This window comes from Melanotaenia boesemani, chromosome 8 (assembly GCF_017639745.1).
Source record: "Melanotaenia boesemani isolate fMelBoe1 chromosome 8, fMelBoe1.pri, whole genome shotgun sequence".
NCBI classification, from domain to species: Eukaryota; Metazoa; Chordata; class Actinopteri; order Atheriniformes; family Melanotaeniidae; genus Melanotaenia; species Melanotaenia boesemani.
In genome coordinates, this window is record NC_055689.1 from 32,093,483 (window position 1) to 32,106,097 (window position 12,615).

Sequence of the window (12,615 nt, forward strand, 5' to 3'; positions counted from 1 at the left end):
CTCTTGGATAACACATGAGCATTTCTATTTTGCACCATTTCAAAAGATCATCTTTACAACTGAATGGAAACCTGCTCTTTGATGACAGTGGAAGTTCCTTTAATCATCCCTTCTGCTCTCTAAGTCTTTGTGGCCAACTAATCACTGGCAACACATGGAAAGTAGGTGTCATCACGTAGAGAATGTATGGAGACTGCAAGCATACATATCAAAACTTTAACTGCATCTAAACTTTGGGAACAGAAGAAGAAAACTGTACATTTTTTTAACCTTTAACATTTTGTGCTTGGAATAAATGTAGCTACACCACAATCTATCATGAGATCAGATTGGCTGATTCCAGTTCCCTCAGCAGATATTGAATTTACATTAATGTAAAACAGGAATCAAGCTGGACTCCCTCACATGGGCCCGGCCATCACTGGGCCATTTACTTACCATTAACAGCTTAATATTTGCAAACAACCATGCATATGGAAGCCAAATGCATGTATTTGAGTCTGCCAATGAGTTCAAAGAGCTGGTAACACCCCATGAAGGAGCTGAGAAAGTCCCATCCCTTTGCAAATGTTTGCAAACACCTGAAGGCAACAGCTACCAACATTTGTATTATTCTCCAGCAGTCATTAAGAAGCTAGCAAGACAGCTGCTGAACATCTGCGCACCATGATCCGATCCTTAACTGGACAACAAGGGAAACAGAGAGAGAAATAATAAATACAGAAACTCCATTAAACACGATTAAAAGCTTGTGTTGTGAACAGAAAAAAATAAGATATGCCGTGGTTGTTTTGGTTTGTTGCTGCTAAATAAACTGACAACCAGTAACAGTGTTATCACTATAAACCCACACCTGAGGCACAGCTGCTCTGTGATTGGTGGACAGGTTAAACCTACCTCGCTCCACGCCTTCCACTTCAAATAAAAACAGCTCCGTAACTGTCCAACGGGCTGAACCGAATGACTCTACTATGTCAACACACACACACACACGATAGCAAACACTCTGCATGTCTTGCTGTACGAGAACCAACTGATCCTCTGCTGAAACCTGGAAACTGGCCAATCACTGTCACCGAACGACCAGGAGGCTCATGGGTGTCATTTGGTGAAAAGTGAAGGAAACCTGCCTGGTCCTGTCTGCAGCGGCTGCTGATCTTTCAGTGAAGTGAAATATTTTTTCATGAAATGTTTCAACCCAACAAAATCCTCATGTCTATTTCAAATTCTTTGCAAATAAAACAAAAATCAGATCAGTTTTGATTCAAAGGAATATCTTATCACAGGTTTAAAGCTCATTTTTAGCTCACTCACAGCAAAGAATCATGCAGTTTGCTCAAAACTGATGTGAAATGAAAGGTTAATATCTGTCTATACGTCCATCTTTCCCTGAACAGCATAAATCAAACACATGAGCTCATCTTGAACAATTAAAATAACTCGCTATGTAAGCAGCGTATTTCTGTGTTCAACAACTTTTCCATTTACCTCACCAAAGGGACTGATTATCACTAGACAGGAAAACCAAGTTGTGTTTCAAGAAAATGGCCAAGTGATGAAAAACTGAAGTCTGGATTTGTGCTTAGATTCTATTTATAGTTGCCGGCCTGATTCTGGTCCAGACTGTTTTGGCTGCAGCTCAGTAATTAGAGACGAGAAACCTCCGGCTGAGGGATGTGTCACCGTCGACACATTCGGTCTCTGTAGTTGGGAACAATGCACTCGTGTCTACATCTTCAACACAACATTTGATTGAAGCTGTGAGAAATTGTTTCTCCTACAAAACAAAACAAAAGCTAAATGGACTAATATTTCTCTTTTTTTTCCTCAAACACTTTGAACTATATGGGCATGAAGTGGAGAAAGCAACGCAGTCTTTAACCTGCTGCATTTAACGCTGGTCATTCTCCAACTCGTTTCTTTGAACATCACACACCCTGCCAGTGACAGCTGTTTCACTCTTCCCATTCAAGGCGGGACTGTTGCACCTTGCTGTTCTGTTTTTAAGATCCTGGAAAGAGAATTGTGGGTTAAAGCCTGCACCTGGGTTGGTCACAGAAAAGAAGCATGAGTGGAGTGGAAAGAGGGAGCCACTTCAGACAACAACAATGCTCTGAAATTCTGAAGCACATTCATTTGACTGCGCACGTTGATTCAGCAATAAGCTGACTCTTTTTCTCTTCATTGACATGCAAAAGTTGAGGGTCTACAGCACAAACTTTCAGCAGAATGTACTCACAAAATGAGCTGTAGACGTGTTGGAAGAGTTAGACAATTACAGTATAGCCCACTCACACTGGACAAAAACACCACTAACAGCCACTAAAAACATGACTAAAATCAAGTTTAGGATGGGAAATTAGTAACTTATTTAATTCTATTTTAATGTTGAGATGAATTATAGCACTGTAACCAAGCTTACTGTGTTCTCCTAGCTGAATAGTTTAACTATAACACTAAACTTAGACAAGACATCCAACAGCGGCTCCACAATAATTTTGTTCCCTAAAAACAACAAATCCCACAAAGAGTCTGTCTACACTATGGCAGCCCTGGGGGGACATATGCCCTAATCAAAAAACCAAGAAATTATATACTGAGATGATCCATTACAATGATATCCTGCTGTGATATCACATATCATATGATTTATAACAACAGGACACTGACAAGACATTTAACTCTGGTTCACAGTTTAAAAGGAAAACAACATGTAGACATTGGGGAAGTCGTCGATGCATTAGTTACTCATGACCACAACTTAGTAAACCCGAGGCCATTATCGATGTCACCAACTACTACTTCTTCTACTGAATTACAACAACTACCACTGTAGCCTATGCTGCCACCTTCTGGTGAAATTACAGTTTATTACTTATTCCTGGTATTCATGTAAAGTCACATCTGCCTCAAAAGGTGTGTGTAACATGAAGCGTTGGGCAACCTAGCTTGTATAAGTGCAGAGTGGGTTAAAAACGTGTTACTGATCACTGGAAAATGCAGTACTTTTGCACTGTTTCTGGCTGTTTCAATACTTCAAATGCATTTGATTAAGCTTCAGGGTTCCTCATCAGTAAGGATCTAAATCACAAGTTTGACCGTGAAATGATATTTTAAATTGTATCGTTGTATACCTCTCACTTTAGTAGCTAACACTGAGACTGTGGGCTCCACCGTGTTCAACAAACAACGAATGTTTTGAAAATAACAGGAAGTGATGTCACCATGCACTCTGAAATAAATCTAATAACAGACTGGTAAATATAGACAACAATCTATCGAATATCGTATTACAGAAGTGCATGTAAACCCATCATATCAGGTTATTACAGTAATCTGATTACTACCAGATATCTGATTTTGAAGATCATGTAAATGGACTCAGTGTTTTATAAGAAAAGTTATCTGAGAATGTCCTTAATCTTCAAGAAACATTTGCGCTGTTACATAAATGTTTGTAAGTGAATCAATATAGATCTAATGGGATTTAATCGTAATCTAACTGATTCAGGAAAATAGTGGCGATACCCAGAATTGTTATCCATTGACTCGATATAACATGATACTGTAATCAGCCTTGTCATTTGCACTGCTGGTAGAATTTTTAGTGTATAAAACAATACACAAAAAGCAGGTTATTTATGTACCATGATGCTTTGTGAGACCACCAGTCATTCGGATGCCTCCTCAACATAAATATGAAACCCTCCAGTTTCCTTCAGTTCTTCTCAAACTGTAACCACAGACACTGCTTTACTTCCTCATCGGATGCCCTTTTCCTTAAAGACTGGGCTCTTTGTTTCAGCTGCGATTAGCTGGCAGATATAAAGGCAGGCAGGCTGATATTTGAGACTATTGTGCGTGCCTGAGAAATATTCCCTCTCAGGCTCAGGGAGAGCTGAACCACCAGATGTACGCTTGTCATGAGGTCCAGGAGCAGAGACTCTGAAACCACGGGGTGTTTGTTTTACTCAGCCTGAGCAATCACACCCGCACCTATGCACTCGGCGAGTGTAACGACCTTTGGCCTTTCATTCCTCTGAAAACCCCACTGGGTTTTCAAAATGTGGCGAGCACCAATCAGAGAGCAGACGAGCTTTCAGCCAGGAAGGCAGAGCCGCTCATAACTGTTCAGTCAAACTGTTACACCTCAAACCTGAAGAGAAACCGGTTTTAAATGGCTTTCAGTCATTTGGAGAAACATCAGCTACAGTGATGACATCATCTAGGGAAAAATACTTTCAGGCCTAACTCAGGTGCTGCTGTTACCTGACTGACATCACCCCAGAAAGGTGTGGATGAATTAAATTAATCACAGAGCCGACGTGCTTCTAACTAACACACATGGTGGAGACCTCACCTGATTACCTGAGGAACCCCAGAACTCATCTGTCATACATTTACTTTTAGTTTACAATCACAAAACATAAAGACAAACAGAAAATGCTGATCCTGATTTGGTATTTTCACCTTGAAAATGACTCACATGACTGGCCAATTTTCTGTTTTCTGAACAGACTTTATGGAGAAAGTGCTTCTTTCTTTCCAAATGAATAAAAGCTTGGCTGATTACACCAAAACCTTCGAGACTCTTTCAGAAAATCCAAAACTGTGGAGGCAACTAAAACTGTTGCAGAGACCAAGTAAACCCGCTTTGTACCTGAACATGTCAGAGTTCTGCATCCATTCAGCATGTGGCTGCTGACTGCTGGTCCAAAACTCCCTTTTGGAAGCTGGTTCAGACTCTATTTATAGCTTTACAGGACTTTTTTTTTCATGGAGGAAACCAGAAAAGAGGTGCGGAAATACCAAAGATCCACTGGGACCCAGTCTAACCCCACTGTGACCAGAAAAGTCCCTGTGATACTTCATCTCTGAGTGGTACACCTATGACACTCCTCAGACTTCATGAGTGTATGTGGTGAATTTAGGACGTAAATAAATAACTTTATGCCATTCTTTTAGCCTCAGCAGGAGCTTGTAGTGTGGTAAAGCGATTACTTGACCTCATAGTCTCCACACACATTTCATTTGCATGTTAAGGCAGATTAAACCAACTTGTAATGTTCAGTGCTGAGTATCTGATCCCTTTATTGCCATTTAAAGAGTTTATATGTGCAACACAACTCTGGCTGGACTTTCCACTGTTGCATGAATTGCTGATCAGAGCTGCACATGTTTGAAGTTGTGAAATCTTCTATAATGTCACCGGATGGCTGAGATCCAACATGTGGTATGAATGACTTGATGCAGGCTGGAGTTTTAATTCTTACCTCTGTGAAGAAGTTATCCATTGCCCTCGTTAATTTAATCCCCGAGGATTTACTGTATGGAAACCGCGCGTCCGGTCAATCCAACTCATGTGTTGTTAGTGCGCTTCCACGCCAAAGAAACAACAAAAAGAAAACCCAACGAAAACGCAAACAAGAAGCAGCAGATCCGACAGTTTCAGAGCATCATCTTCCTCCTGATGGGCTGCTGCAGGATGGAGGAACCTCACCAAGTCAGTGTGGAGCTACAAGAATACATCTACGCTTTGTTTCCCGGGGTTATTCGTCCAGAAGGAACACCTACAGTCCTTTACTAAACAAAAAAAGTAAACTTGTGATTGTTCCTGCTCGCGGAGATCTTCTCTCCTTCTCCTCTGCGTCTCTCGCGTTCAGTCGGTTTGTTTGCTGCAGAGTCAAACGTTGCTGGAGAGCTGAGTCAACGAGACACCGGTCAAACTTTAGAGACGCTCATTCAGGCAGACTCTCAGACCGGTGGACAATAATCCCGGAGCTCCTCCTCCTCCTCCTCCTGCTGCTCCTGTTGTCTCACTGACTCCTCCTGCTGTCAACATGTGGACCCAGAGCTGCAGCACTGGCCTCACACACCTGATGTTTCACGCCTCCATTAAGCAGCAACAGGTTCAAATAAAGTAGAAAAGTTAAAAAGTCTTCATCCAGTCCTCATTTCTTCATATTTCTCCTCCCAGCTGTCAGTTTTAGCTATTTGTGGTCTTGATCAATAGTTTTTGGCTTTCAGAAGGTTTTGTGTTGACATCAAACAGCGAACTTAGCAAAGAACCAGTTTTAAACAGGATCTTTCAGCTCTTTGTTACCAGGAGCCTGCCACAAAGCCTCATTATTTGTTCCCATTTCTTCAGTTTAATGTCTGAAAACCAGCAAAGAAACCAGCAAAGGCAGAAACTGGACACGTGGGGGACCAAAGAAGAAGAGTCAGGGATAAAAAAAAACTATTTACAGCAGATGAACAGGATCTGAAACTCCAACAAAGACCTGAACCAGGATCTGAGAGGTGCATCTGGACCGTCAGTTGATCCATCTACTGTTGGCTGAAGCCTCATCAGAAATGGTCTCCATGGAAACGTGGCTGAAGCTGTTCTTATGGAAGGGAAACATAACACCAGAACTACTGTGAGAACAGGTCTGATGGAGGGATGGATCCTCCCCAGAACCCAGACCTCAACGTTACTGAAGTGAGGAATCATCTGGACAGAGAACTTAACAAAAGGCAGTTGAGGTTAAACTGGAGAAGAAAGCTATTTGGTGAAATCAGTGAAAAATGTTCTAAAATAAAATTGCAGTTAAATAATCCTGAATTGTTTAATTATTGTCAGCAGAAATGTTCAAAGACATTCAGGACCATCTGTGACTGCCTAAACAGTTCCAGCTCATCATCTGGTTATTGATCTTTTCATCAGTGGCTGCAGTTTCATGGATGAAAACATGAAATGAGGACATACTTATGTCAGTGATGACTCTCGCTCTGATGAAGACTGTGTGAAATGACAAAAAGTTTTGCAGCTGCTGCTAAAAGGACCATGAGACCACGTTGCTGTGTCATCAGTTTAAATGTAAGTTCAGGTCTTCTCTCATTGTAAGAGCCAACAGCTTAATGATGTTAATGTTATTTTCATTGTCTTGCATCAGTCATAATTATTAGCCACTCACCGTCTTCTTCTTGATCTTTCAGCTGCATCACATCGTCTTCATCATGGTGTTTGTAGAAATCTCCTACAGCTGCAAAAGATGAACTCATCATACAGTCATCCACCTCCAACTGTGTAAAATAATGATGACGATCCCCATGTAATAAAGCAGAGAGCATCAAACACGTCAAAAATAAATAAAATAAAATAAAATAAAAGCTGGAGTTGCTTTGTCATGTTAATTGATGCTTTCACAATTGATGCTTCAGTATTTAAAACATCTAAGTAATTTAATCCCATAGAAATGCTCAGATGACAAATTTCATCACATCAGCTTGAGACGTTTTGTGGTTTCAGAACGTAGGAAACTGCTTGATTCAGTTATGCCGGAACAAGATTTCAGCTGATTTCATCAACTTTGGTTGACTTTTTAATGAATGAGTTAATTTTCTTGCTGCTGCTACTGTAGGAATAATTACGTAGAGGCAGATCAGCTGAGTCTGGTTTGACAGGTTTTTGCTCCCCACATTTATTCTCAGGATGGAGGACTGAACAGAAGAGAAGATTCAAAGATTCAACCCAACGTGATTGTCTCCTCAGCACGGCTGCTTTTTATTAGTGAACACACTTATTATGAGTTAAACAAATGTGTGTTATGTAATCAACTGGACTGGATTAGAACTGGATAAATGTGAACGGGACTATAGCTGGACTGTATACTTTACAAATAAAAGAGAACTGGGATTTCACTGGGAGCTCAAACGTGGAGGGAGGCTCAGATCCAACAGCCGGACCTGGAGCATAGCAGCAGCCTGTATATAATTAGATAAAGAGTTATGTTTGCAATCATTAACGTTCCAGCTATAGGTTAACAACATGGAATTCCAACATCTGTGTGTGTGTTTGTCTGGTTTTCCACCTCAACCATTAAACCCACCATCTGACCCCTGGCCCCTGCTAACTCCAGCCCTGAGGCCCCCATTGTCTAAAACTGGACTGGCAGGACATCAGCAAACCTGCCTGCTGCCTCCTGACCCTCAGGCTCACCTTCTGTACGGATTTCTGGGATATTCATACCTAATAAATTTCCATTATTGTTATGAAGTTGGCATTTGAACTGCTCCTAGAAAGGCCAAACAAAAAGCTCAACTTGCTTTTTCCTTGTCTGTTTTTGCTTTCCTGGCCTGAAAGCTTGTATTTATAACCTCATGAGATGCAGGAGGCCTCTGAAGTACCTCAGATAGCACTCATGTTTTCAATGTGACGCCTTTATGTTCAACGCCCCGGGCTGAGCTTGAACTTCTACAACATCAAAACCACAATGCTGCACACGGTGGTCAATCCCATGACTCTCAGCTGCACAGAAAGAGCAGAGACACAATCTATCCTCATGTTGGGGTATTTACTGCTAACAGCTGGTGTTTCTATTTCCAATGTTTGCTTTATTTTGGAGAAATGCCTCAGTAGAAGTTTGGACTTTGCTTTTGTTGTCTCATTGGAAAGTCCAAGCCCACGTTTTTCTGGATGCCACCTGATGTTTTCCTCTTAATATTAATGTTGTTGTCATTTATAAGGCCTTCCTGATCAACCTGAGTGGTTCTTGTACCATCACCTACAGGCAGAGGGCAGATCTCCATGAGAGAGCCACTTAAACAAATATAGCTTATTGCGTCTCCGGAGCTGTTATCATCTCCATATAATCTCTCTCCACAGGTCACCTGGCTGGATAATGTCTCCTCAGCAATGCTTGACCTGTAATTAGTGCCCATTAACAGAGGTGAGGCTGCAGTCATTCCTTGTTGTAAGAGTCTTTAAGCCCCTCAGGATTCAGGGTCAAACTGCATTTAATGGGAGCAGGGAGCTCCGCCCACCTTTTCAAACCCACATTAACCTGATTGCTGCTCCGCCTCCTGCCTCAACCTTTGGTGTCAAGGATTTCTGGGTGTTGACATGTAGGTGCTGACTTGGAGTCAAAGACTGATCCTTCTTTTGATGCTAAAAGAATGAGCTGTTAGCGTAAATCTGCATGTTGTAGCCTGCTCCGTTTGTCAGGTTTTTGTTGTTTTGTATTAAATCTAATTCAGGCTAATTTCCACATAAAGCAAGCCATTAAATAAAAACTAAATCAGATGAAGTAAAACCCTCAAGGGAAATTATAAACCAGTTATAAATTATATTATAAAACTATAAAACACAGATTTGTTTTTAGATGAAAAATTATGTTAATTCTTTTAAATGAATTTATAAAATAAAATTTATAAAAAATGTAGAAAATAATATATAAAATAATATCTATATATTTAAATGACATTAAAATCAAATTGTGCCTTTAAAGAAATTGGATTATAAAAGATATCTAATGATCTTTTAATTTATTTGAACCTTTTAATTCTGTATGTATCTTATTTGATGCAGTTTCTGAGACCTATTGCATCACTTGATGTTAAAAAGTTTGTCCCAAATCCTGCTGTTTACAACCTGAGGCTTGTCTTCTGCCCCCTGGTGGATGCTTTTCACACTACAATAATTCTGACATCACACGGTTATAAACTGTACATGTATGGAATTTATTTATTTCTACATTTTGTGAAAAGGGCAAATAAAGATATCAGATTTAAAGTAAAAAATATTAAATAAAAATTTAGTCCTTTGTTTTTTAGTCAGACTTCAGAAGGTTTAATCAAGTGTTAAATTTTCTGATTTCAAAATTCAGTTATAATCTGAATAAATAGAGTTTGGTATGAGGCTATACATTTATCTTAATATCCTGTTGTGGATTAAATAAGATAAGTTTTTTTTTGTTAAATTACAATACGTTTATTACAGGAATGATAAGTTCAGAGAAAATGTGTCTTAATTTATTTATTTTCCCTTCAGCCTTTTTAAAAGCCGAGGTCCCTCAGGCGGGGAACATCATTCATTCTTCACTGGTAACACACATACTTAAAATGACACATCTTAACAAATCTTAGAAGCGTTTTCTTTACTATGACTCCAAAAGTATTTAAAAAGACTGCATACTTGCAGAGATATACTCATTTTATTTTTGGTATGCAGCTTTTGGGCAGTGGCCTAAAAAATAGGCACATGGCTGAAAGCTTGAGGAAAGTTTAGACCAATTAAATTAAATGAACAACAATTTACTTACAAAATAAGGTTTGATATGAGAAGTAATATGAATTCAGTGCAAATTTAATGAACTTATAAGTACATAGAATAAGATATTAATGTTTTTAACTATTTTTTATAAATATATTTTATAGCTTATAACGTATAAATTGTACATATGTGTAGGAGTTGTGTTCGCTTGTTGCAGATCCTTTCCTAGACACCTCTCCTGCTAAAAATAAAGTGAAATAAAGAAAAGCTACAGAGCATGTTTGCATAGATTAACTAGTAAAAGGAGAACAGACTGCTGTATGATAAGCTAGTCGTCAGCTGGAGGACGTCAGCGATCAGATGTTTTAGTTTAGGTGAACATATTTAGATCTTCTCGAGAGAAAAATCTGTTTTTTTTCTAACTATTCTGTTACTTATTTATGTTTTCCTTTATTAAAAAAAAAACAAATACCTGGTTTCACTAAACTGATCAAATTCAGACACTGTGACAGACTGAAATCTACAGTAAAACAGATTCTTTACCAGCATCTCCCCAAAACAGGAAGAGGAACACAAACATTTCCTGTGACCCTTTTAGACTTCTCTTTAAGATGTGAGATAGCAAGGACATTTCTGTCTGTTAGAACTGTGGCGAGGCCTGAACAGACTTCCTCTAACTGGTGTCACGCTGCACTGATAACTGATAAGATCCAGCGTGAAACATAAAGAAACAAAAGATATGGGAAAGATGAAGAAGATTAGTTGGACTAATCTTTATTCAACCTCTTATGGAAAGGAAGAGGAAGACAGCGAGGAGTTTCCCAGCAAAGAAAAGACATTTCTTATCCTCCTGCAACTATTTGGATGTTATAAAGTTTTACTTAGAGTCAAGTGTATTTCAACAGAAATCTCAACCACTTACTGACAAACAACAGGGAACAATAACATGTTCACTTATTGTTTTTAAAGCCTCAAAGCTTCAGACTCACGTCCGGTCGAAGTAGGTTGCAGGGTTTTCTTGCCACTTCAACATCATGGCTATTGCTGGAAATTGGAGTAAGAGGAAAAGGCCCTCAGTAGGCGGTGGAAGATCTCCAGAGCTGCTGAAGAGGGCAGTCAGTGGCTCTAAAGCAAAAGAAAGGAGAGAGTCTGGCCCTCAGCTGGATAGATGGTGTCACCGCTGAACCCTCTGGAGACGACGTCGGGCGTATCAGTGAAACATTGAGGGAGGAGGAAAGACCCAATGAGAAATCACCACTCATTTAACAACCAGATAGTAGATCATAATGTTTAAAGGTAACAACATCCAGGCCAATTAAACCCTTAAAATCCTTCTATTTTTGCCTAAATCTTAGCTTAGCTAATGGTGTAGAACAATTGTTCTCAACCTTTTTTCCTCAGGGACCCCCTTCATGCATGTACTAAAATGCCATGGACCCCCTGCTCCACCCTGTGCTGAAACCATTCTTGGATTTAAGCTTTCATAAGTAAGATTCTCACCATAAATAATGTATTCTGGTGGAGTCCTATCCTTTGATAAAGCCAAAGTTACATACAGTTAACATACAGCCTTACTTTTATTCATTAAAACAGGGAAAATTTGTGGACATTAGTCACAATAGCTCTAATGTTCAAAGCCTCAGGGACCCCCTGTGTTCTTTGGGGGACCCCTTGGGGGGGTCCGAGACCCCAGGTTGGGAACCACTGGTGTAGAGCATGTGTAGGTATTAGGAAGGGAGACTAAGTAAAACATTTGTCCCGTCCACATGATGTGTGGTACGGATGGGTTAAAGAACAGCTGGTGCTCTCATTGAAGCACCACAAACGAACCTCTACACGTGAAGCTGTTTGCTACCACACGGGTCTTAGGATGATCTGAGCTGTGAGCCTCGTGGTTGTGTTGCAGCTTTAGCTTTGCTCAGCGGTGGAAAAGACTGAAGAAAAGATCTGCTTTGAGAGGAAAATAAATGTTGAAAAATGATGAGGTGAGGTGCTATGAGGTTGCTGTGGGACGTGTTTACCCATGTCTCCTCATTATTTGTCATCTTTGTTATGAAATCGGTTGCTGTCGCCCCCACTGGAGCTGTAGCAGTAGGTTGTGTCAAGTTGACTTTCAGCCAATCAGCCACGTGTTTGGAGGACTGCATGTCTGTCTTAAATAAAGATGACCAGCTGTGAAGGTACAACGAGTCTCTTAAAGACAGAAAAACATTGCAAACACTTGAAAAATAGTACAAAGATTAAAAGTGAGGAGGTGTTGTCGTAGATTTTCCATAAAGGGACTAAACTGTGAAAGATTCTCCCACTCCAACACCACTGTTACCAGTCTGCATAAAAGCAATAGGCTTGACACTAAATGCATCTTCAGGAGGCAGTAACTTTATTTAAAGGGTTTACTTAAAACAAACATTACAAAAGTAATATTATTTATCTGCTCAGGGGTTCTTAACCATTTTTTCACTGGGACCAACTTTTTGATCAATAAAATGATGCAGTGATAAAATACATTCAAAACAATAAAAGGTTCAAATTAAATAAACCAGAGTACACACATTTGTAGTTTATTTAGACATTTAAAAACA

At 39.8% G+C, this 12,615-nt stretch overlaps 1 protein-coding gene across 1 annotated transcript in view; it reads right to left on the reverse strand.

The window, feature by feature from the left end:
- The window catches only part of myo10 (myosin X), a 148,243-nt gene extending 142,469 nt beyond the window's left edge, over window positions 1-5,774 (reverse strand). The window contains exon 1 of the mRNA XM_041991974.1: window positions 5,274-5,774. Coding sequence (XP_041847908.1) covers window positions 5,274-5,294 — 21 coding nt within the window. The 5' untranslated portion in view covers window positions 5,295-5,774. The remainder of the gene's footprint in view (window positions 1-5,273) is intronic.
- Window positions 5,775-12,615: the final 6,841 nt, after the last annotated feature.